The following is a 25911-nucleotide window of genomic DNA, read 5'->3' on the forward strand; positions in this document are numbered from 1 at the left end:
TTCCCCTGGCTTTAGTCTGTCATTATTTTGATGCATGAATACCAGGGGAGGATAGCTCATAATAATTTCTGGAGTGGAGTGTAATGGCTGCAATAGAGTGAATGGAATGGTATCCAAAACATTATTGCTGTCCTCAGCAGTCTTCACTGATGAATCCACAACCCCTTCATGTAAAGGGATTCTGAAAACAGCAAGGCAAAGAAAAACAGACCAAAAACAGGAATTACAGTCTGAGTGACAAATGTAATTAGATTATCAATCCACAGCAATTGCAAACAAAATGTTGTTAGAAATCACACGGAACCCAAACCGGCTGCGCACGTGCGCTATCGTGCATTCATTTATTTTGCCCCCCCCCCCAAATGTATTTGGCTAAGGTGTATGTTACTTCCAACTTCAACTGTAGGTGCTCCTTTTGTCCAGGTGGGAAAGGGTAGTGTGGAGTGCAATAGAGATTGCATCATCTGTGGATCTGTTGGGGCGGTATGCAAATTAGAGTGGGTCTAGTGTTTCTGGGATAATGGTGTTGATGTGAGCCATGACCAGCCTTTCAAAGCACTTCATGGCTATAGACGTGAGTGCTATGAGTCAGGAGTCGTTTAGGCAGGTTACCTTAGTGTTCTTGGGAACAGGGACTATGGTGGTCTGCTGAAAACATGTTGGTATTACAGACTCAGACAGGGAGAGGTTTAAATTGTAAGGGAAGAAACTTGCCAGTTGGTCAGCGCATTTTCGCAGTACACGTCCTGGTAATCCGTCTGGCCCTGCGGCTTTGTTAATGTTGACCTGTTTAAAGGTCTTAATCACATTGGCTGCAGAGAGTGTGATCACACAGTGTTCCGGAACAGCTGGTGCTCTCATGCATTTTTCAGTGTTATTTGCCTCGAAGCGAGCATAGAAGTAGTTTAGCTCTTGTCACTGGACAGCTCTCGGCTGTGCTTCCCTTTGTAGTCTGTAATGGTTTGCAAGCCCTGCCACATGCGACGAGCGTCAGAGCCGGTGTAATACGATTCGATCTTAGTCCTGTTTGATGGTTAGTCGGAGGGCATAGCGGGATTTCTTAGAAGCTTCCGGGTTAGAGTCCCGCTTGAACGCGGCAGCTCTAGCCTTTAGCTCTGTGCTGATGTTGCCTGTAATCCATGGCTTCTGGTTGGGGTATGTATGAATAGCATTCTCATATACAAATACATTTGATTTGATTCATATAGGTGTTCCTTTTGTCCAGGTGGGAAAGGCCAGTGTGGAGTGCAATAGAGATTGCATAATCTGTTGATCTGTTGGGGCGGTATACAAATTGGAGTGGGTCTAGGGTTTCTGGGATAATTGTGTTGATGTGAGCCATGACCAGCCTTTCGAAGCACTTCATGGCTACAGACGTGAGTGCTACCGGTTGGTAGTCGTTTAGGCAGGCTACCTTAGTGTTCTTGGGCACTATGATGGTCTGTGCCCATGTTGGTATTACAGACTCAGACAGGGAGCGGTTGAAAATGCCAGTTGGTCAGCGCATACTCGCAGTACACGTCTTTGTAATTCATCTGGTTTGGGTACGTAAATACTGATGAAGCCAATGGCTGATGTGGTGTACTCCTCAATGCCGTAGTGTTAGGGTTGCGTCAATTTGAATCTGGTATCAGGATAAATATGACACTGAGTCACCGATTGTATGCTATGTATTTTTTATTAGCTAAGCAATAAGTGGTAAATGCAATTTTTGTATATACGGGCTCTCTGTCCCACCTCGCAGGGCAAACAGAGAACTGACTTGTTCCTGACAAAGATAATATAATATACTCTGATGACAGAAGTAGTTCCTGCTTCCGAGTCGCCTGTCAGAGTAGAGACTGGGCGTGGTTAAGACTCACCCAGCCTATCATTGATTGTTGGCGCAGAGGCTGGTCCCAGCCCCCTAAGCGCTTCAGCGGTCAGTCGTTGTAGCTGTGTAGAATATACAGTTATCAGGCACCTGGGTCCTGTTATCTAACAAAAGACAGTTTGTTCTCGCAACACTACGTTCTGAATGTTCCCCCCCAACTCATTGCACAGTTCCTGTCTTCATGTTATTCTGTATTTTTCCATCATGAGAAAGGCCCATGGCCCTGAAACTGTTAACAATGTCTCAAGTCAGCTATGTTGCATAACACATACATCCACACAAGCCAACAGCAGATAATATTCAATCACATATATGGTAACGACTATAGTGTCTAACACAGAATCCTCATAGTAGGATTCCCGGAACATATTCCAGTCTGAGCTAGCGAAACAGTCCTGTAGCTTAGCATCTGCTTCATCTGACCACTTTTTTTTATTTATCTCATCACTGGTGCTTCCTGTTTTAATTTTAAGCAGTTATCACCAATCTCCTGTTATGGATATACTGACAATATACATGTCTCTCCACACAATGGGAGTCGTTGTCCACAAAGCACCATGGCGGGCTGTCTAGCTCCCGCCTACCCTTTCTTTGGAGTGATTGATACATCTCCTTATTGTAATCTATTTTTTTAATCTTCAATCAGGGTTGTCGACGTCAACTGCTTCATTTCAACGGAGAGACGCTATGCTACTAGCCTCATGGCATGAATATCTATAGCCATCTCTGATATAAAGTTTTTTTTTAATCAAAGTCGCCGGGGTGTCACGTGCCCTACTTAACGACCCTGGGTTTATAAACGCGGAAATTGACTCTGCGGCACGAGCATACTTTTGCGGCACAGTCGGTAGCGCGCTGTAGTTCGGGCCTGAAGGTCGAGGGTTCGAGAGTGTTTCAATACACTGGTGTCAGAAGTGGGATCGGACCTTGCATCCACGACAGTGCGTGTGCTTGACCGGTGAGCGCGTTCCTGTAAGACTTAGAGTCGCAAGCTAGCGAGAGGACGCGCTCTTTGAAAGGATTGGTGTAACGACCCTGGGTTTATAAATGCGGATATCGAGTCCACCGCTCGAGCAAGCTTTTGCTGCGGAGTCGATATCCGCGCTTATAAACACAGGGTCGTTACATTATATTAGTACACTCGTAACAATTTAAGCATTACGAAACTCCTATTTGAGCAAATAAGCCATTCATTTTTGTTGTTGACCAAATTCGATCCTCATTGACTTTGACGCCAACTGCTGGAGGGAGACAGATTTTTCCGCCGAGTTGAACATCTCCCTTCCTCCAACCCAACCACTGTTTAAAAATGAAATTGAGAGAAATGGTATGAATGGGCGGGATTTATAACTTGTGACTGTGGTAACTAGTGACGACCAATGCCAAAACCAGTGCACAAAGAATGTCAACAGTGACGTCATTGGGTCCTAAAAAAGTGTTAGAAAAACCGCCTATCTGGATTTATGTTTCTTGGTATATCTGTATGGGTTTATTTTTAACCGTTTTTCATGATTATTCCATATGTGAAAAAATAAGGGGGTAAGATCCCCAAATTATCAATATTAGATCTTAACTTTTCAAATTCATGTCAATCCAATCCAGGTTTATTTTTGGACAGCATTATTTCAGGCCCAAGTGTTTTGGCGTTGTTCAATCATGGCGGAATTGAAGGTCTTTGGAACTGAGGTGGATCCTTAGTAAAGAAAAACATATTTTTCATATTTTGGTGTGTGCAACTTCCGTTGGATTAATATGTAATAATGTACTGATCCTTTCAATCAGGACTGTCATAACGACGTTGCAACACTGCATGGTAAGTTGGCTGAAGGAACGCTACCAGCTAGCTGAATAGCTAGCTATCAAACGTCGTTAGCTTACTCCCAGGGGGATGCTTGCACAACTTGAAATGCTTGATAGTATCTAGAACTATGCAAACAGTTTATCTTAGTGTTAGATATTATACAAATACTTATTTATTTGCTGTAATGTTGTATTTTGAGTGTCATGCAACTCTCAATTTAGTAGTTAACGCGTTACCTCGCTAATGTTGTTGTGCAGGCTAACGCTGGTTTTGCAAACCAGAGTAAGTCATTTGGCACCCGTAGGCTTCTTCTAGCTATCTAGTGTCACTGTTTAGCCACCCAACTGAATGCGTTTTCTTCCTATGTCAATGATATTAGGACGGTAGAATAGGAGTATATAAGCCTTTTATTGAAAGGATGTCAACAGGTACCAACCAATGATATGTATTAGGGGGGCGCTATTTTGAAGCTACCGGGCAGCCATTCTGGTACGATAATCTCTTTTCACGCCACTTCCATTCCAGGTTCGGATAATTTATGCAGCAGGCTAGGAGACTGAGGTTAGGAAAAGGGTTAGTGCTCTCCTAACCTGCTACGAAAATAGCTTCTTAAAAGTGTGTCCCATTTGGTGCTCCTCTGTTGGGGGGAAAAAAAACATAATAATTAGACGAGGTACGATCATGAATATCTTACCAACGGGACATCAAAAACTGTAATATCCTATGTTTCACGGAATCGTGGCTGAATGGCGACGTGTGTATGTATATACGCTGCACCGGCAAGATAGAACAGCACACTCCGGTAAGACGAGGTGGGCGGTCTTTGCATATTTGTAAACAGCCGGTGCACGAAACTTCCTTAGTATTGTGATAAATTGCAGGCCACACTACTTGCCTAGAGAGTTCTCTGCTATACTTTTCGTGGCTGTTTATTTACCACCACAGACAGATGCTGGCACTGTCAGATGCTGGCACCACAGACAGATGCTGGCATCCCCAGCCGCATCCTCAGAGCATGTGCAGACCAGCTGGCTGGTGTGTTTACGGACATATTCAATCAATCCCTATCCCAGTCTGCTGTTCCCACATGCTTCAAGAGGGCCACCATTGTTCCTGTTCCCAAGAAAGCTAAGGTAACTGAGCTAAACTACTACCGCCCCGTGGCACTCACTTCCGTCATCATGAAGTGCTTTGAGAGACTAGTCAAGGACCATATCACCTCCACCCTACCTGACACCCTAGACCCACTCCAATTTGCTTACCGTCCAAATAGGTCCACAGACGATGCAATCTCAACCACACTGCACACTGCCCTAACCCATCTGGACAAGAGGAATACCTATGTGAGAATGCTGTTCATCAACTACAGCTCAGCATTTAACACCATAGTACTCTCCAAACTCGTCATCAAGCTCGAGACCCTGGGTCTCGACCCCGCCCTGTGCAACTGGGTACTGGACTTCCTGACAGGCCGTCCCCAGGTGGTGAGGGTAGGTAACAACAATCTCCACCCCGCTGATCCTCACCACTGGGGCCCCACAAGGGTGTGTTCTGAGCCCTCTCCTGTACTCCCTGTTCACCCACGACTGCGTGGCCACGCACGCCTCCAACTCAATCATCAAGTTTGCAGACGACACAACAGTGGTAGGCTTGATTACCAACAACGACGAGACGGCCTACAGGGAGGAGGTGAGTGCCCTCGGAGTGTGGTGTCAGGAAAATAACCTCACACTCAACGTCAACAAAACTAAGGAGATGATTGTGGACTTCAGCAAACAGCAGAGGGAACACCCCCCTATCCACATTGATGGAACAGTAGTGGAGAGGGTAGTAAAGTTTTAAGTTCCTTGGCGTACACATCACAGACAAACTGAATTGGTCCACCCACACAGACAGCATCATGAAGAAGGCGCAGCAGCGCCTCTTCAACCTCAGGAGGCTGAAGAAATTCGGCTTGTCACCAAAAGCACTCACAAACTTCTACAGGTGCACAATCGAGAGCATCCTGTCGGGCTGTATTGCCTGGTACGGCAACTGCTCCGCCCACAACCGTAAGGCTCTCCAGAGGGTAGTGAGGTCTGCACAACTACCTGCCCTCCAGGACACCTACACCACCCGATGTCACAGGAAGGCCATAAAGATCATCAAGGACAACAACCACCCGAGCCACTGCCTGTTCACCCCGCTATCATCCAGAAGGCGAGGTCAGTACAGGTGCATCAAAGCTGGGACCGAGAGACTGAAAAACAGCTTATATGTCAAGGCCATCAGACTGTTAAACAGCCACCACTAACATTGAGTGGCTGCTGCCAACACACTGACTCAACTCCAGCCACTTTAATAATGGGAATTGATGTAAAATATATCACTAGCCACTTTAAACAATGCTACTTAATATAATGTTTACATACCCTACATTATTCATCTCATATGTCTATGTATTTACTGTACTCTATCATCTACTGCATCTTTATGTAATACATGTATCACTAGCCACTTTAAACTATGCCACTTTGTTTACATACTCATCTCATATGTATATACTGTACTCGATACCATCTACTGCATCTTGCCTATGCCGTTCTGTACCATCACTCATTCATATATCTTTATGTACATATTCTTTATCCCTTTACACTTGTGTGTATAAGGTAGTAGTTTTGGAATTGTTAGATTACTTGTTGGTTATTACTGCATTGTCGGAACTAGAAGCACAAGCGTTTCGCTACACTCGCATTAACATCTGCTAACCATGTGTATGTGACAAATAAAATTTGATTTGATCAGGGGCGGCAGGGTAGCCTAGTGGTTAGAGCGTTGGACTAGTAGCGAGTTCAAACCCCCGAGCTGACAAGGTACTAATCTGTCGTTCTGCCCCTGAACAGGCAGTTAACCCACTGTTCCTAGGCCGTCATTGAAAATAAGAATTTGATCTTAACTGACTTGCCTGGTTAAATAAAGGTAAAATAAAAATTAAGTCACTGGTTCTATCAATAAGTGCATTGAGGACGTCGTCCCCACAGTGACTGTACGTACATACCCCAACCAGAAGCCATGGATAATAGGCAACATTCGCACTGAGATAAAGGGTAGAGCTGCCGCTTTCAAGGTGCGGGACTCTAACCTGGAAACTTACAAGAAACCCTGCAATGCCCTGCGACGAACCATCAAACAGGCAAAGCGTCAATACAGGGCTAAGATTGAATCATACTACACCGGCTCCGACGCTCGTCTTATGTGGCAGGGCTTGCAAACTATTACAGACTACAAAGGGAAGCACAGCCACAAGCTGCCCAGTGACACGAGCTAAATCACTTCTATGCTCGCTTCGAGGCAAGCAACACCGAGGCATGCATGAAAGCATCAGCTGTTCCGGACGACTGTGTGATCACTCTCTCCGTAGCCGACGTGAGTACGACCTTTAAACAGGTCAACATTCACAAGGCTACGGGGCCAGACGGATTACCAGGACATGTGCTGACCAACTGGCAGGTGTCTTCACTGACATTTTCAACATGTCCCTGATTGAGTTTGTAATACCAACATGTTTCAAGCAGACCACCATAGTCCCTGTGCCCAAGAACACGAAGGCAACCTGCCTAAAGGACTACCGACCCGTAGCCATGAAGGGCTTTGAAAGGCTGGTAATGACTCACATCAACACCATTATCCCAGAAACCCTAGACTCACTCCAATTTGCATACTGCCCAAACAGATCCACAGATGATCCAATCTCTAATGCACTCCACACTGCCCTTTCCCACCTGGATAAAAGGAACACCTATTTGGGAATGCTATTCATTGACTACAGCTCAGCGTTCAACACCATAGTACCCTCAAAGCTCATCACTAAGCTAAGGATCCTGGGACTAAACACTCTGCAACTGGATCCTGGACTTCCTGACGGGCTTCTCCCAGGTGGTGAGGGTAGGTAGCAACACATCTGCCACGCTGATCCTCAACACAGGGCCCCCCCAGGGGTGCTTGCTCAGTCCCCTCCTGTACTCCCTGTTTACCACGACTGCATGGCCAGGAACGACTCCAACACCATCATTAAGTTTGCAGATGACACACAATGTGATCAACGACGAGACAGCCTATAGGGAGGAGGTCAGAAACCTGGCCGGGTGGTGCCAGAATAACAACCTATCCCTCAACGTAACCAAGACTAAGGAGATGATTGTGGACTACAGGAAAAGGAGGACCGAGCACGCCCCCATTCTCAACGACGAGGCTGTAGTGGAGCAGGTTGAGAGCTTCAAGTTCCATGGTGTCCACATCACCAACAAATTAGAATGGTCCAAACACACCAAGACAGCCGTGAAGAGGGCACAACAAAGCCTATTCCCCCTCAGGAAACTTAAAAAGATTTGGCATGGGTCCTGAGATCCTCAAAAGGTTCTACAGCTGCAACATCGAGAGCATCACTGCCTGTTACTGCAATTGCTCGGCCTCTGACCGCAAGGCACTACAGGCACTACAGAGGATAGTGCGTACGGCCCAGTACATCACTGGGGCTAAGCTGCCTGGCATCCAGGACCTCTACACCAGGCGGTGTCAGAGGACGGCCCTAAAAATTGTCAGACCCCAGTCATAGACTGTTTTCTCTACTACCGCATGGCAAGCGGTACCTGAGTGCCAAGTCTAGGACAAAAAGGCTTCTCAACAGTTTTTATCCCCAAGCCATAAGACTCCTGAACAGGTAATCAAATGGCTACCCGGACCATTTGCAATGTGTTCCGCCCCCCAACCCTCTTTTACGCTGCTGCTATTCTCTGTTTATCATATGCATAGTCACTTTAACTATACACTCGTACGTATTACCTCATTTGGCCCGCCCAACCAGTGCTCCCGCACATTGGCTATCCAGGCTATCTGCGTTGTGTACCACTCGCCAATCCCTCTTTTATGCTACTGCTACTCTCTGTTTATCATATATGCATAGTCACTTTAGACATATGTACATACTACCTCAATCAGCCGACTACCCCGTGTCTGTATGTAGCCTTCCCACTTTTATAGCCTCGCTACTGTTATTTTTCACTGTCTTTTTACTGTTGGTTTTTATTTCTTTACATACCTATTGTTCACCTAATACAATTTTTGCACTATTGGTTAGAGCCTTTAAGTAAGCATTTCACTGTCAACCACTGTTGTATTTGGCGCACGTGACAAACTTTGATTTGAATAATAATAGTAATAATACAAAAATTAAGATTTTGGAAGCTATAGAAATGCTTTTATTATTAATTCGTTTTTGACAAGTATATTCCATTATAGACACCTTAATTAATGGATAATTCAAAATTATGTTAACTGAGAACATAAACATGTATAAAAATATACTCCTTAAAGCAATTTCTTTAGAGAATACTGTTACTGTCCCCACTCCAACAAATAAATACTTAAATACATGTAATTCTGTCCTTGAAACATTTGATTGAAATACTGTAGAATTCCATTATGGAGGACTGCGCCTTAGGAGTACCAATATGGCCGACAGGTGGCTTCAAAGCCTCTCATTGGCCGTTACATAAAATCCGTAATCCAGGTTTTACACACGTAATTGGTACCAACTCAGGGAATAAGCTTACTAATAACAATAGACCGGTGGCTTAGGTTACTTAACTAGATTGTATCAATCCTGATTTAGAAGCTGCTGACAATGCTTGTTTATGGTTTAATAATATCCATATTCAGATATGGAACTTCTATTACTGACAACCATATTGCATTATCCAATTCTGATATATTATGACTTCTTGGTACACAGTGCTAGACCTTCTTCTACCATTACTTTGTACATGAAAGGTACCCTGACACTAAGAGTTGGAGAAACGTATTCATATTTCAAATAAAGTAATTGTAGTGCATGGATAATCTAGATGATTACATATTTGACATGTCCTCTCTTCTGCTCACTGTCAATGTAGTTGATGATTCAGCAGGAGAAACCGCAGCTGGCCTGCACCATGCCTGTGGTGTGGCCCACTCTCCTTGACTTGGGCAGGGATGAGTGTAAGAGAATCCTCCGTAAACTTGGTAAGTGCCTTTGAACTTATCCGGCCTCTCTGGCTTGCCTTATGCATGAAGTGATTTGTCACTTTCAAAGAACCCCAAATGTTACTGCTATTTCAGAGTGAAAGTTGTTTTTAATGATAAAACATATTGTTTCAACAGAGCTGGAGGCGTATGCCGGTGTTATCAGTGCTTTGCGAGCCCAAGGCGACCTCACCAAGGATAAGAAGGATCTCCTTGGAGAACTCACTAAAGTCCTCAGGTAAACCAGCAAAGTCACTATATTTTTCTCATAGCTAGAGGAACCTATGAAATATTGGACCCTTTTCTTAATAAAAACAAACTTGGCTTGTGACTTAATTGCTCATACTTTCTTTGCTAATACTGTATGGCTGTCTCCCACAGCATTTCAACAGAGCGTCATCGTGCAGAGGTCCGTAGGGCAGTCAATGATGAGCGCCTTACCACCATTGCCTATCAGTAAGTCAAGTTACCCTCGTAAGGTGGTCAATACTAAAACTACATACACATTATGACCAACTACTACATACTAGTACACGCTTCAGCCCCTCAATTTATCATATTTTTACCATGAGGAGTACACCACATCAGTCACTGACTTTATCAATAAGTGCATCGAGGATGTCGTCCCCACAGTGACTGTACGTACATACCCCAACCAGAAGCCATGGATTACAGGCAACATTTGCACTGAGCTAAAGGGTAGAGCTGCCGCTTTCAAGTTGCGGGACTCTAACCCGGAAGTTTACAAGAAATCCTGCTATTCCCTGCGACGAACCATCAAACAAGCAAAGCGTCAATACAGGGCTAAGATTGAATCATACTACATCGGCTCCAACGCTCGTCTTATGTGGCATCGCTTGCAAACTATTACAGACTACAAAGGGAAGTACAGCCGAGAGCTGCCCAGTGTCATGAGCCTACCAGACAAGCTAAATCACTTCTATGCTCGTTTCGTGGCAAGCAACACTGAGGCATGCATGAGCGCATCAGCTCTTCCGGACGACTGTGTGATCACGTTCTCCGTAGCCGACGTGAGCAAGACCTTTAAACAGGTCAACATACACAAGGCTGCGGGGCCAGACGGATTACCAGGACGTGTGCTCCGGGCATGTGCTGACCAACTGGCAGGTGTCTTCACTGAAATGTTCAACATGTCCCTGATTGAGTTTGTAATACCAACATGTTTCAAGCAGACCACCATAGTCCCTGTGCCCAAGAACACGAAGGCAGCCTGCCTAAATGACTACAGACCCGTAGCACTCAAGTCTGTAGTCATGAAGTGCTTTGAAAGGTTGGTAATGGCTCACATCAACACCATTATCCCAGAAACCCTAGACCCACTCCAATTTGCATACCGCCCAAACAAATCCACAGATGATGCAATCTCTATTTCACTCCACACTGCCCTTTCCCACCTGGACAAAATGAACACTTATGTGAGAATGCTATTCATTGACTACAGCTCAGCTTTCAACACCATAGTACCCTGAAAGCTCATGACTAAGCTAAGGATCCTGGGACAAAACACCTCCCTCTGCAACTGGATCCTGGAATTCCTGACTGGCCACCCCCAGGTGGTGAGGGTAGGTAGCAACACATCTGCCACGCTGATCCTCAACACTAGAGCTCCCCAGGGGTGCTTGCTCAGTCCCCTCCTGTACTCCCTGTTTACCACAACTGCATGGCCAGGAACGACTCCAACGCCATCATTAAGTTTGCAGATGACACACAACAGTGGTAGGCCTGATCACCGACAACGACGAGACAGCCTATAGGGAGGAGGTCAGAGACCTGGCCACGTGGTGCCAGAATAACAACTTATCCCTCAACGTAACCAAGACTAAGGAGATGATTGTGGACTACAGGAAAAGGAGGACCGAGCACGCCCCCATTCCCCGTGTCCACATCACCAACAAAAACGAAAATGGTCCAAACACACCAAGACAGTCGTGAAGAGGGCACGACAAAGCCTATTCCCCCTCAGGAAACTAAAATGATGGCATGGGTCCTGAGATCCTCAAAAGGTTCTACAGCTGCAACATCGAGAGCATCACTCACTGCCTGTTACGGCAATTGCTCAGCCTCTTACCGCAAGGCACTACAGAGGGTAGTGCGTACGGCCCAGTACATCACTGGGGCTAAGCTGCCTGCCATCCAGGACCTCTACACCAGGCGGTGTCAGAGGACGGCCCTAAACATTGTCAGACCCCAGCCACCCCAGTCATAGGCTGTTCTCTCTACTACCGCATGGCAAGCGGTACCGGAGTGCCAAGTCTAGGACAAAAAGGCTTCTCAACAGTTTTTACTCCCAAACCATAAGATTCCTGAACAGGTTGTCAAATGGCTACCCAGACTATTTGCATTGTGTGTGTCCCCCAACCCATTTTTTTTACGCTGCTGCTACTCTCTGTTTATCCTATATGCATAGTCACTTTAACTATACATTCATGTACATACTACCTCAATTGGGCCGACCGACCAGTGCTCCCGCACATTGGCTAACCGGGCTATCTGCATTGTGTCCGACCCGCCAACCCCTCTTTTATGCTACTGCTACTCTCTGTTTATCATATATGCATAGTCACTTTAGCCATATGTACATACTACCTCAATCAGCCTGACTAACCAGTGACTGTATGTAGCCTCGCTACTGTATATAGCCTGTCTTTTTACTGTTGTTTTTATTTCTTTACTTACCTATTGTTCACCTAATACCTTTTTTGCACTATTGGTTAGAGCCTGTAAGTAAGCATTTCACTGTAAGGTCCACCACACCTGTTGTATTCGGCTCACGTGACAAATACAATTGTCATCAAACCAAAGTTTATTTGTCTTGTCAAGCATGTCAGGTCCCAACAGCTCCTCAGAGTGGTCCATCGAGGGGCGTCGGCTGGTCCCGCTGATGCCCAGACTGGTCCCCCAGACTGCCTTCACTGTGACCGCCAACGCAGTAGCCAGCGCCACAGCCAATCAGAACGCTTCGCTTCTGCTGCCTGCCGAAACAGGAAATAAAGAAGGTAAGATCAGACAGCTCAAGGTGGAAATTGCTCTTAACCACAGATCTAGGATCACATTACCTTGCTCCTAATCTTAGCCTGAAGGTTAATCCATTTGAATTCAATCACTTTTTGACAGCACCTCTTTCGATTTGAACTGAACCTTCCATATGTATTTGCCCATTTAAATGGACTTTTTGAACCTGAATACCAACATTTTCAAGAGATGAAAGTGCTCAAACTTGACCTATTTGACATGCCTCCACCATACCATGAGACAGACATGTATCATCACTGGAAAAGATAAACTATTGAGATTTGATATCATTTAAAAGCTTACAAACAGGGTTGTCAAACTGTTTTATCATTTCTGGATTTTTTTAACTTACATTTTTACCTTTAAGTCAATTGTGTAAAATCAGACATTTCAAAATATTAGCATATGTTGTAGCTTAGACCCTATTTTACGTCATCTGGCCCTGTCAGTAGTTAGGAGTAACTTTCTATCTGCAACATCAACTGAAGAGGGAGGAAGACATTAAATGATGAATCACTTATGTCTTCTTATAGTGTCTTTTTATATGAATTATGGTTGTTATTTGTTTGCAGTGGTTGTTTGCTACTCCTACACAAGCACCACGTCCACCAGTGCCACGGCGCCCAGCAGCAGTGCAGCAGCCATGGTGAAATCCCCCCGTCCGGCCAGCCCCGCCTCAAACATGGTGGTGCTGCCCAGCGGGAGCACAGTCTATGTGAAAAGTGAGTGTCAGAACAGAGATTTTATGTTTGTTTATTATTTTACTTTGGAAAGAAAAATAAGTGTTTATTTAAGAATTTTGCATTGGTTAAGGAGTCTCCGGTGCGACACTCACTAAACAGAACCTGAAGTCTGTCAATGTATTGCTGCATTCTTTGTCTCCGTCTGTATGTTTCTCTCGCTCCCCCAGGCGTGAGCTGCTCGGATGAGGATGAGAAGCCGCGTAAGCGGAGGCGGACTAACTCCTCAAGCTCCTCCCCTGTGGTGCTGAAGGAAGTGGCCAAGGTGACCCCGCCCATGTCCAAGACCATCACTGTGCCGGTGAGCGGCAGCCCCAAGATGAGCAACATCATGCAGAGCATCGCCAACTCCCTGCCACCGCACATGTCCCCCGTCAAGATCACCTTTACAAAGCCCACCACCCAGACCACTAACACCACCACGCAGAAGGTGAGCAGGACAGAACTGACCATTGTTCAGTATAAATCCTCTTGTTCTATAGGCAAAGAGTCAATATAGTGAGGTGTGAGCCAGATAATATAGGAATGTATGGATATGTTTGAATGATCGTAAGTGATTGCATACTGTTTGCAAACTCGATTGTAAGTGATTGTGTATAATAACTTGATTGTAAGTGGCTGTGTAATTTACTGTATAATGTATGTTTTGTCAGGTGATCATTGTGACGACCTCTCCAAGCTCCAACTTCGTTCCCAACATCCTGTCCAAGTCTCACTCACACAACTACGCGGCGGCCATGTCCAAGTTGGTGTCCACCTCCATGCTGACCTCGGCCAACCAGAAGCAGACAGTGTTAATCCCGGCCAGCTCCAGTCCCTCCTCGGCCTCAAACACAGTCGCTGTGACCACCATGGTTTCTTCCAGCCCGTCTATGGTCATGTCGACAATAGCGCAGGGTAGGTTTGAATGTCCCACTTCCTGCAGTGTTTTCAAATAGTTTGTTTACTCAGGATTTATTACCGGCCTTTGCCCAATTTAGACAAAGATTGTCTTGTTCTAGCAACTAAGACCTTTCATGTATACAACATTTTATTGAAACAGGAATTGTACTGAATTGTGTGTATCTGATTGGTCTTTGAAACTGACCACTATATTGCTTGTCCTCTCCCTGTGCCAGGTGGCTCGTCGACGGGCATGAAAGTGGCCTCCGCCAGGCTCCCCTCTCCTAAGACCATGGTGGGCTCTCCAACCCAGATTCTGGCCCAGTTCCCCAAGCAGCACCAGCAGTCACCCAAGCAGCTGCAGCAGGGCTCCCCCATGGGGGCCGGCGTCATGGGCCAGGCCCAGTCCTCTACCACTCTCCCCGGCTCCAAACCCACCATCCAGATTAAGCAGGAGTCAGGTGAGTACAGGGAGTGATACCCAACTCTACTGGTGTTAGTACTCTACCCTGAGTATGCAAGTGTACAGAAAGTCTTAATCATGTATTTAACTAATGATTTGTCTAATTGGACCTGTAGGTGTCAAAATCATCACCCAGCAGATGCAGCCCAGTAAGATCCTGCCCAAGCCCTCCTCTGTAGGCATGTCCAGCAGCAGTTCCTCCCCCATCATGGTTGTCAGTAGCAACGGGGCCATCATGACCACCAAGTTGGTGTCTCAGCCCACAGGTGTGCCTTCTCACATACTGCTTTTCGACTGTAACACAAGTGTTACACTAGTGTATACACACTGATGTTTTACTAGGTAAACAGTGTTTCCAAAGCTAGGGCTGACAGTGAGGACTTGTGAAGAACAAAATCAACAACCTCTGCATAATCAAAACAGTTGCTTTGTGAGGATGTCTTAACCATTGATGGTGTAAACCCATGTTCAGTTAGCCATTATGTAAATGCTGCCAGAAAAGCCCCAGTGGCTTTCTTGGTCCCAGGTTAGAGCAGGTCCACCGAGGCCATGGCCCAGTGAGTCCCAGGAGCCAGGCTGTGGGGGTGGAAACACAAAAGTCTGAGGCTGTTTGGTAAAATACCAAGGTAAATCCTCAGTGTAAATGCACCAAAAGTAAACTCACAAAACAGACAACTGTCGTCCAAACATGTAAATAATACACAAGGACAGTAGATGTCTGCACTGGTTTGGATAATCTTTTTTTTTTTCATCCATTATTCTATTTTACTTACTTAGTGTATTTCTTATTTCTCGTTGGCTTTTTATTTATTAATACATTGTTATAGATTTCTTGCATTGTTGGGTTTTGGGTTTGCAAGAAAGGCATTTCACTGTACTGTGCATGTGACATGAAACTAGATATTGATATGAAGAAATACTTAGCAAAGCCCCGTCATTTTATTTTCTTTAAATTGAGGAAAAACATTGATTTTGTGCAGGCACCCAGGCCACATACTCAAGGCCCACTGTGAGTCCCTCCATTGGCGCCAGGATGGCGACGTCAACCAGTGGTGCCACCTACGTCAAGACCACCAGCGGCAGCATCATCACGGTGGTCCCCAAGTCTCTAGCCACACTAGGCGGCAAGATCATCAGCAGCAACATTGTGTCTGGTGAGTTTGAAAGTTCTGTAGTGTTACTAGGGTTTCGGGGGGGATTTACCAGTGATGTTTACATTTACCAGTTAACTACTGGAATTTTGGATACTTTAAAGGATTTTAAATAATTGACGTAACATGTAAAATATATATTGCTAATAATTTTTTTTAAATTCATGTGAAAAATAGAATCACAAAGCTGTCAAACATCCTCAGTATAACCTATCAACTTAGTGCTGTTGCTGTTTTAATATGAAGGTTTCTGTCTGGATTAAATTTGTTGTAAATACTTTGGGGCTGAACTAGTGGAAGTTGTGAAATAAGTCAATAGTTGGAAGCGTTGCAGAGTAAATTGCAGATTTCATTCTTTTTTCTTTTTAAAATTTTTTACCCCCTTTTCTCCCCAATTTCGTGGTATCCAATTGTTAGTAGTTACTATCTTGTCTCATCTCTACAACTCCCGTACGGGCTCTGGAGAGACGAAGAAACACAACCCAACCAAGCCGCACTGCTTCTTAACACAGTGCGCATCCAACCTGGAAGCCAGCCGCACCAATGTGTCGGAGGAAACACCATGCACCTGGTTAGCGTGCACTGCGCCCGGCCCGCCACAGAAGTCGCTAGTGTGCGATGAGACAAGGATATCCCTACTGGCCAAACCCTCCCTAACCCAGACGACGCTATGCCAATTGTGCGTCGCCCCACGGACCTCCCGGTCACGGCCGGCTGCGACAGAGCCTGGGCGCGAACCCAGAGTCTCTGGTGCCCTAGACCACTGCGTCACCCGGGAGGCCAGATGATTTCATTCTTGAGTCAATGTTCTTCTTTTGTTTTTATTATTAGGCTATTTTCTCCTAAACCATATTGTCCTTCTACTAGAAACTCATAGACGACATGGACACGGATATAAAAATGTATATGAATATATACAATGGTGTAAAGTACTAAAGTGTTTTTTTGGGGTATCTGTACTTTACTATTTACAGTGCCTTGCGAAAGTATTCAGCCCCCTTGAACTTTGCGACCTTTTGCCACATTTCAGGCTTCAAACATAAAGATATAAAACTGTATTTTTTTGTGAAGAATCAACAACAAGTGGGACACAATCATGAAGTGGAACGACATTTATTGGATATTTCAAACTTTTTTAACAAATCAAAAACTGAAAAATTGGGCGTGCAAAATTATTCAGCCCCCTTAACCTGTTAGAGCTCTAGGGGCGCTATTTCATTTTTGGATAAAAAACGTTCCCGTTTTAAGCGCAATATTTTGTCACGAAAAGATGCTCGACTATGCATACTATGCAGTTTTGGAAAGAAAACACTGAAGTTTCAGAATCTGCAAAGATTTTGTCTGTAAGTGCCCCAGAACTCATTCTACAGGCGAAACCAAGATGATGCATCACCCAGGAATTAGCAGAATTTCTGAAGCTCTGTTTTCCATTCTCTCCTTATATGGCTGTGATTGCGCAACGAATGAGCCTACACTTTCTGTCGTTCGCCCAAGGTCTTAGCAGCATTGTGACGTATTTGTAGGCATATCATTGGAAGATTGACCATAAGAGACTACATTTTCCAAGTGTCCGCCTGGTGTCCTGCGTCGAATTCGGTGCGCAATTGCCAGCTGCTTCTACTTTACCATTTGATTCAGGGGAGAAAGCATGTGTCCAAGAACGATGTATCAATGAAGAGATATGTGAAAAACACCTTGATGATTGATTCTAAACAACGTTTGCCATGTTTTCAGTCGATATTATGGAGTTAATTTGGAAAAAAGTTCGTGTTTTGAGGACTGAATTTTCGGATTTTTTTTGGTAGCCAAATGTGATGTATAAAACGGAGCTATTTCTAATACACAAGGAATCTTTTTGGAAAAACTGAGCATCTGCTATCTAACTGAGAGTATCCTCATTGAAAACATCAGAAGTTCTTCAAAGGTAAATGATTTTATTTGAAGGCTTTTATGTTTTTGTTAATGTTGCGTGCTGGATGCTAATGCTAACGCTAAATGCTAACGCGAAATGCTAACGCTAGCTAGCTACTTTTACACAAATGATTGTTTTCCTATGGTTGAGAAGCATATTTTGAAAATCTGAGATGACAGTGTTGTTTACAAAAGGCTAAGCTTGAGAGATGGCATATTATTTCATTTCATTTGCGATTTTCATAAATAGTTAACGTTGTGTTATGCTAATGAGCTTGCTGATTAGATTTACACAATCCTGGATACAGGGGTTTTTTCATAGCTAAACGTGACGCAGAAAACGGAGCGATTTGTCCTAAACAAATAATCTTTCAGGAAAAACTGAACATTTGCTATCTGAGAGTCTCCTCATTGAAAACATCTGAAGTTCTTCAAAGGTAAATGATTTTATTTGAATGCTTTTCTGTTTTTTTGTGTAAATGTTGCCAGCTGAATGCTAATGCTAAATGCTACGTTAGCCATCAATACTGTTACACAAATGCTTGTTTTGCAATGGTTGAGAAGCATATTTTGAAAATCTGAGATGACAGTGTTGTTAACAAAAGGCGAAGCTTGAGAGCTAGCATATTTATTTCATTTCATTTGCGATTTTCATGAATAGTTAACGTTGCGTTATGGTAATGAGCTTGAGTCTGTATTCACGATCCCGGATCCGGGATGGGGAGATCAGAAAGGTTTTAAGTTAATACTTTGTAGCGCCACCTTTTGCTGCGATTACAGCTGTAAGTCGCTTGGGGTATGTCTCTATCAGTTTTGCACATCGAGAGACTGAAATTTTTTCCCATTCCTCCTTGCAAAACAGCTCGAGCTCAGTGAGGTTGGATGGAGAGCATTTGTGAACAGCAGTTTTCAGTTCTTTCCACAGATTCTCGATTGGATTCAGGTCTGGACTTTGACTTGGCCATTCTAACACCTGGATATGTTTATTTTTGAACCATTCCATTGTAGATTTTGCTTTATGTTTTGGATCATTGTCTTGTTGGAAGACAAATCTCCGTCCCAGTCTCAGGTCTTTTGCAGACTCCATCAGGTTTTCTTCCAGAATGGTCCTGTATTTGGCTCCATCCATCTTCCCATCAATTTTAACCATCTTCCCTGTCCCTGCTGAAGAAAAGCAGGCCCAAACCATGATGCTGCCACCACCATGTTTGACAGTGGGGATGGTGTGTTCAGGGTGATGAGCTGTGTTGCTTTTACGCCAAACATAACGTTTTGCATTGTTGCCAAAAAGTTCAATTTTGGTTTCATCTGACCAGAGCACCTTCTTCCACATGTTTGGTGTGTCTCCCAGGTGGCTTGTGGCAAACTTTAAAATACACTTTTTATGGATATCTTTAAGAAATGGCTTTCTTCTTGCCACTCTTCCATAAAGGCCAGATTTGTGCAATATACAACTGATTGTTGTCCTATGGACAGAGTCTCCCACCTGAGCTGTAGATCTCTGCAGTTCATCCAGAGTGATCATGGGCCTCTTGGCTGCATCTCTGATCAGTCTTCTCCTTGTATGAGCTGAAAGTTTAGAGGGACGGCCAGGTCTTGGTAGATTTGCAGTGGTCTGATACTCCTTCCATTTCAATATTATCGCTTGCACAGTGCTCCTTGGGATGTTTAAAGCTTGGGAAAACTTCTTCACAACAGTATCTCGGACCTGCCTGGTGTGTTCCTTGTTCTTCGTGATGCTCTCTGCGCTTTTAACGGACCTCTGAGACTATCACAGTGCAGGTGCATTTATACGGAGACTTGATTACACACAGGTGGATTGTATTTATCATCATTAGTCATTTAGGTCAACATTGGATCATTCAGAGATCCTCACTGAACTTCTGGAGAGAGTTTGCTGCACTGAAAGTAAAGGGGCTGAATAATTTTGCACGCCCAATTTTTCAGTTTTTGATTTGTGAAAAAAGTTTGAAATATCCAATAAATGTCGTTCCACTTCATGATTGTGTCCCACTTGTTGTTGATTCTTCACAAAAAAATACAGTTTTATATCTTTATGTTTGAAGCCTGAAATGTGGCAAAAGGTCGCAAAGTTCAAGGGGGCCGAATACTTTCGCAAGGCACTGTATATTTTTTTACTTTTACTAAACTACATTCCTAAAGAAAATAATGTACTTTTTACTCCAAACATTTTCCCTCACACACAAAAGTACTAATTCTATTTTGAATGATTAGCAGGACAGGAAAATGATCTAATTCACACACTTCTCAAGAGAACATCCTGGTCATCCCTACTGCCTCTGATGTGGCGGACTAAATAAACACAAATGCTTCATTTGTAAATGATGCCTGAGTGTTGGAGTGTGCCCCTGGCTATTCATTCATTTATTTATTTTTAAGAAAATGGTGCCATCTGGTTTGCCTAATATAAGAATGTGAAATAATTTATACTTTTACTTTTCATACTTAATAAGTATATTATAGAAATTACATTTACTTTTGATACTTAAGTACAGTACCAGTCAATAGTTTAGACACCTATTAATTCCAGGGTTTTTCTTTATTTTTACTATTTTATACATTGTAGAATAATAGTTAAATCAAATCAAATCAAATTTTATTTGTCACATACACATGGTTAGCAGATGTTAATGCGAGTGTAGCGAAATGCTTGTGCTTCTAGTTCCAACAATGCAGTAATAACAAGTAATCTAACTAACAATTCCAAAACTACTGTCTTGTACACAGTGTAAGGGGATAAAGAATATGTACATAAGGATATATGAATGAGTGATGGTACAGAGCAGCATAGGCAAGATACAGTAGATGGTATCGAGTACAGTATGTACAAATGAGATGAGTATGTAAACAAAGTGGCATAGTATAAAGTGGCTAGTGGTACATGTATTACATAAGGATACCGTCGATGATATAGAGTACAGTATATACGTCTGCATATGAGATGAATAATGTAGGGTAAGTAACATTATATAAGGTAGCATTGTTTAAAGTGGCTAGTGATATATTTACGTCATTTCCCATCAATTCCCATTATTAAAGTGGCTGGAGTTGAGTCAGTGTCAGTGTGTTGGCAGCAGCCACTCAGTGTTAGTGGTGGCTGTTTAACAGTCTGATGGCCTTGAGATAGAAGCTGTTTTTCAGTCTCTCGGTCCCAGCTTTGATGCACCTGTACTGACCTCGCCTTCTGGATGATAGCGGGGTGAACAGGCAGTGGCTCGGGTGGTTGATGTCCTTGATGATCTTTATGGCCTTCCTGTGACATCGGGTGGTGTAGGTGTCCTGGAGGGCAGGTAGTTTGCCCCCGGTGATGCGTTGTGCGGACTTCACTACCCTCTGGAGAGCCTTACGGTTGAGGGCGGTGCAGTTGCCATACCAGGCGGTGATACAGCCCGCCAGGATGCTCTCGATTGTGCATCTGTAGAAGTTTGTGAGTGCTTTTGGTGACAAGCCGAATTTCTTCAGCCTCCTGAGGTTGAAGAGGCGCTGCTGCGCCTTCTTCACGATGCTGTCTGTGTGAGTGGACCAATTCAGTTTGTCTCTGATGTGTATGCCGAGGAACTTAAAACTTGCTACCCTCTCCACTACTGTTCCATCGATGTGGATAGGGGGGTGTTCCCTCTGCTGTTTCCTGAAGTCCACAATCATCTCCTTAGTTTTGTTGACGTTGAGTGTGAGGTTATTTTCCTGACACCACACTCCGAGGGCCCTCACCTCCTCCCTGTAGGCCGTCTCGTCGTTGTTGGTAATCAAGCCTACCACTGTTGTGTCGTCCGCAAACTTGATGATTGAGTTGGAGGCGTGCGTGGCCACGCAGTCGTGGGTGAACAGGGACTACAGGAGAGGGCTCAGAACGCACCCTTGTGGGGCCCCAGTGTTGAGGATCAGCGGGGAGGAGATGTTGTTGCCTACCCTTAAGACATCAAAACTATGAAATAACACATGTAATCAAAAAAGTGTTAAACAAATCAAAATATATTTTTAGTTTCTTCAAAGTAGCCACTCTTTGCCCTGATGACACTTTAGCACACTCTTGACATTCTCTCAACCAGCTTCACGAGGAATGCTTTTCCAACAGTCTTGAAGGAGTTCCCACGTATGCTGAGCACTTGTTGGCTGCTTTTCCTTCACTCTGCGGTCCGAGTAATCCCAAACCATCTCAATTGGATTGAGATCGGGTGATTGTGGAGGCCAGGTCATCTGATGCAGCACTCCATCACGCTCCTTCTTGGTCAAATAGCCTTTACACAGCCTGGAGGTGTGTTTTCGGTCATTGTCCTGTTGAAAAACAAATGATAGTCCCACTAAGTGCAAACCAGATGGGATGGTGTAGCCGTGTTGGTTAAGTGTGACTTGAATTCTAAATAAATCAAAGACAGTGTCACCAGCAAAACACCCCCACACCACCACCTCCATGCTTCACAGTGGGAACCACACATGTGGAGATCATCCGTTCACCTACTCTGCATCTTACAAAGGCACTGCAGTTGGAACCAAAAATCGAATTTGGACTCATCAGACCAAAGGACTTCCACCGGTCAAATGTCTGTTGCTGGTGTTTCTTGACCCAAGCAAGTATCTTCTTCTTATTGGTGTCCTTTAGTAGTGGTTTCTTTGCAGCAATTCAACCATGAAGGCCTGACTCACGAAGTCTCCTCTGAACAGTTGATGCTGAGATGTCTGTTACTTGAACTCTGTGAAGCATTTATTTGGGCTGCAATTTCTGACTGATAACTCTAAAGAACTTATCCTCTGCAGCAGAGGTAACTCTGGGTCTTCCTTTCCTGTGGCGGTCATCATGAGAGCCAGTTTCACCATAGCGCTTGATGTTTTTTGCGACTGCACTTGAAGAAACTTTGAAGAAAGTTCTTAATGTTCTGTATTGACTGAGCTTCATGTCTTAAATTAAAGTAATGATGGACTGTCCTTTTCTTTGCATATTTGAACTGTTCTTGCCATAATATGGACTTGGTCTTTTACCAAATAGCCCTATCTTCTGTATACCACCCCTACCTTGTCACAATTTCTTGAACCCTTTTTTGGGGGGTTTATGACATCATTCCATGTGTTATTTCATAGTTTTGATGTCTTTACTATTATTCTTCAATGTAGAATAGTAAAAATAAAAACAAACCCTTGAATGAATAGGTGTATCCAAATTTTTGACTGGTGTGTGTGTGTATGTATATACTCTGCTCAAAAAAATAAAGGGAACACTAAAATAACACATCCTAGATCTGAATGAATGAAATATTCTTATTAAATACTTTTTTCTTTACATAGTTGAATGTGCTGGCAACCAAATCACACACATTATCAATGGAAATCAAATTTATCAACCCATGGAGGTCTGGATTTGGAGTCACACTCAAAATTAAAGTGGAAAACCACACTACAGGCTGATCCAACTGATGTAATGTCCTTAAAACAAGTCAAAATGAGGCTCAATAGTGTGTGTGGCCTCCACGTGCCTGTATGACCTCCCTACAACGCCTGGGCATGCTCCTGATGCGGATGGTCTCCTGAGGGATCTCCTCCCAGACCTGGACTAAAGCATCCGCCAACTCCTGGACAGTCTGTGGTGCAATGGCGTTGGTGGAGCGAAATATGATGTCCCAGATGTGCTCAATTGGATTCATGTCTGGGGAATGGGCAGGCCTGTCCATAGCATCAATGCCTTCCTCTTGCAGGAACTGCTGACACACTCCAGCCACATGAGGTCTAGCATTGTCTTGCATTAGGAGGAACCCAGGGCCAACCGCACCAACATATGGTCTCACAAGGGGTCTGAGGATCTCATCTCGGTACCTAATGGCAGTCGGGCCTCCTCTGGCGAGCACATGGAGGGCTGTGCGGCCCCCCAAAGAAATGCCACCCCACACCATGACTGACCCACCGCCAAACCGGTCATGCTGGAGGATGTTGCAGGCAGCAGACCGTTCTCCACGGCGTCTCCAGACTGTCACGTCTGTCACATGTGCTCAGAGTGAACCTGCTTTCATCTGTGAAGAGCACAGGGCGCCAGTGGCGAATTTGCCAATCTTGGTGTTCTCTGGCAAATGCCAAACGTCCTGCACGGTGTTGGGCTATAAGCACAACCCCCACCTGTGGATGTCGGGCCCTCATACCACCCTCATGGAGTCTGTTTCTGACCGTTTGAGCAGACACATGCACATTTGTGGCCTGCTGGAGGTCATTTTGCAGGGCTCTGGCAGTGCTCCTCCTGCTCCTTCTTGCACAAAGGCGGAGGTAGCGGCCCTGCTGGGTTGTTGCCCTCCTACGGCCTCCTCCAGGTCTCCTGATGTACTGGCCTGTCTCCTGGTAGTGCCTCCATGCTCTGGAAACTACACTGACAGACAGAACCTTCTTGCCACAGCTCGCATTGATGTGCCATCCTGGATGAGCTGCACTACCTGAGCCACTTGTGTGGGTTGTAGACTCCGTCTCATGCTACCACTAGACTGAAAGCACCGCCAGCATTCAAAAGTCACCAAAACATCAGCCAGGAAGCATAGGAACTGAGAAGTGGTCTGTGGGCACCACCTGCAGAACCACTCCTTTATTGGGGGTGTCTTGCTAATTGCCTATAAATTCCACCTGTTGTCTATTCCATTTGCACAACAGCATGTGAAATTTATTGTCAATCAGTGTTGCTTCCTAAGTGGACAGTTTGATTTCACAGAAGTGTGATTGACTTGGAGTTACATTGTGTTGTTTAAGTGTTCCCTTTATTTTTTTGAGCAGTGTATATATCTCTCTCACACTCATGGCCATAGGTTTGTGGACATGTGCTCGTCGAACATCTCATTCTAAAATCATGGGCATTAAATGGAGTTGCCCCCCCCCCCCTTGCTGCTATAACAGCCTCTACTCTTCTGGGAAAGCGTTCCACTAGAACATGACTGCAGGGACTTGCTTTCATTCAGGCATGAGCATTACTGAGGTCGGCATTTCGGCCTGGCTCGCAGTCGGCGTTCCAATTCATCACAGAGGGGTTGAGGTTAGGGCTCTGCAGGCCAATAAAGTGCTACCACACCAATCTAAATTGTCATGCTGAAATAGGAAAGGGCCTTCTCCAAACTGTTGCTACAAAGTTGGAAGCACAGAATCGTCTAGAATTTCATTGTATGCTGTAGTTTTAAGATTTCCCTTCACTGGAACGAACAGGTCTAGCCCGTTGCTTGAAAACAGCCCCAGACCATTATTCATTCTCGCATGCTTCTAGAGGCAGTTTGGAACTCGGTAGTGAGTGTTGCAACCGAGGACAGACTATTTTTACGCACTACTCTCTTCAGCACTTAGCGGTCCCATTCTGTGAGCTTGTGTGGCCTGCCACTTCACGGCTGAGCCGTTGTTGCTCCTAGACGTTTCCACTTCACAGTAACAGCACTTACAGTTGACCGGTGCAGCTTAAGCAGGGCAGAAATTTGACAAAATTAATTTGTTGGAAAGCTGGCATCCAATGATGGGGCCACGTTGAAAGTCACTGAGCTAATTCAGTACGGGCCATTTTACTGCCGCTGTTTGTCCATGGCAATTGCATGGCTGTGTGGCTGAAATAGCAGAATCCACTAATTTGAAGGGGTGTCCACATACTTTTGGCTATGTAGTTACTCCAGTATACATTTACTAAAGTTTACATAGATTAGCAAAATTACCAAACTTTTGCAACCCTAATGTTACCAATTTTGACTGAACATCTAGTTGTCCAATTATAGTGACTTCAATATGTTGTGTTTTGGCAAACCTTTAGATGTTCTTTCCCCCTCCATTGCAGGTACAACAACTAAGATAACTACCATTCCTATGACGTCCAAGCCCAATGTTATTGTGGTGCAAAAGACCACTGGCAAAGCAACGACCATCCAGGGCCTGCCTGGCAAGAATGTGGTCACCACACTATTGAATGCAGGGGTCAGTTCAACATGATTGTTATTATAAATGAAACCATTTTAATTAAGACATTTTTTTATGTTAAATAAAATCTATCTAGATTC

The 25911-nt window shown here is 44.4% G+C and overlaps 1 protein-coding gene across 6 annotated transcripts in view; it reads left to right on the forward strand.

Moving 5' to 3' along the window:
• Positions 1–2713: 2713 nt before the first annotated feature.
• emsy (EMSY transcriptional repressor, BRCA2 interacting) overlaps positions 2714–25911 on the forward strand; it is a 35494-nt gene continuing 12296 nt past the window's right edge. For 3 of the 6 annotated variants that reach the window (XR_016483598.1, XM_036989816.2, XM_090186045.1), the window contains exons 1-12: positions 2714–3686; positions 9608–9716; positions 9855–9954; positions 10098–10172; positions 12558–12733; positions 13322–13471; positions 13660–13919; positions 14143–14386; positions 14608–14832; positions 14951–15100; positions 15815–15988; positions 25692–25828. Coding sequence is in view for 4 of the 6 variants with exons in the window: in XM_036989816.2 (XP_036845711.2) it covers positions 3684–3686; positions 9608–9716; positions 9855–9954; positions 10098–10172; positions 12558–12733; positions 13322–13471; positions 13660–13919; positions 14143–14386; positions 14608–14832; positions 14951–15100; positions 15815–15988; positions 25692–25828 (1803 nt within the window). In the remaining 2 variants the exon portion in view is untranslated. Of the gene's footprint in view, positions 3687–4619; positions 4808–9607; positions 9717–9854; positions 9955–10097; positions 10173–12557; positions 12734–13321; positions 13472–13659; positions 13920–14142; positions 14387–14607; positions 14833–14950; positions 15101–15814; positions 15989–25691; positions 25829–25911 lie in introns of all 6 variants that reach the window. The other 3 variants (XR_016483597.1, XM_090186044.1, XM_090186043.1) reach the window with 2 other exon arrangements.

The sequence above is a fragment of the Oncorhynchus mykiss genome, chromosome 10, assembly GCF_057628025.1.
Source record: "Oncorhynchus mykiss isolate SJ-2025 chromosome 10, ASM5762802v1, whole genome shotgun sequence".
NCBI classification, from domain to species: domain Eukaryota; kingdom Metazoa; phylum Chordata; class Actinopteri; order Salmoniformes; family Salmonidae; genus Oncorhynchus; species Oncorhynchus mykiss.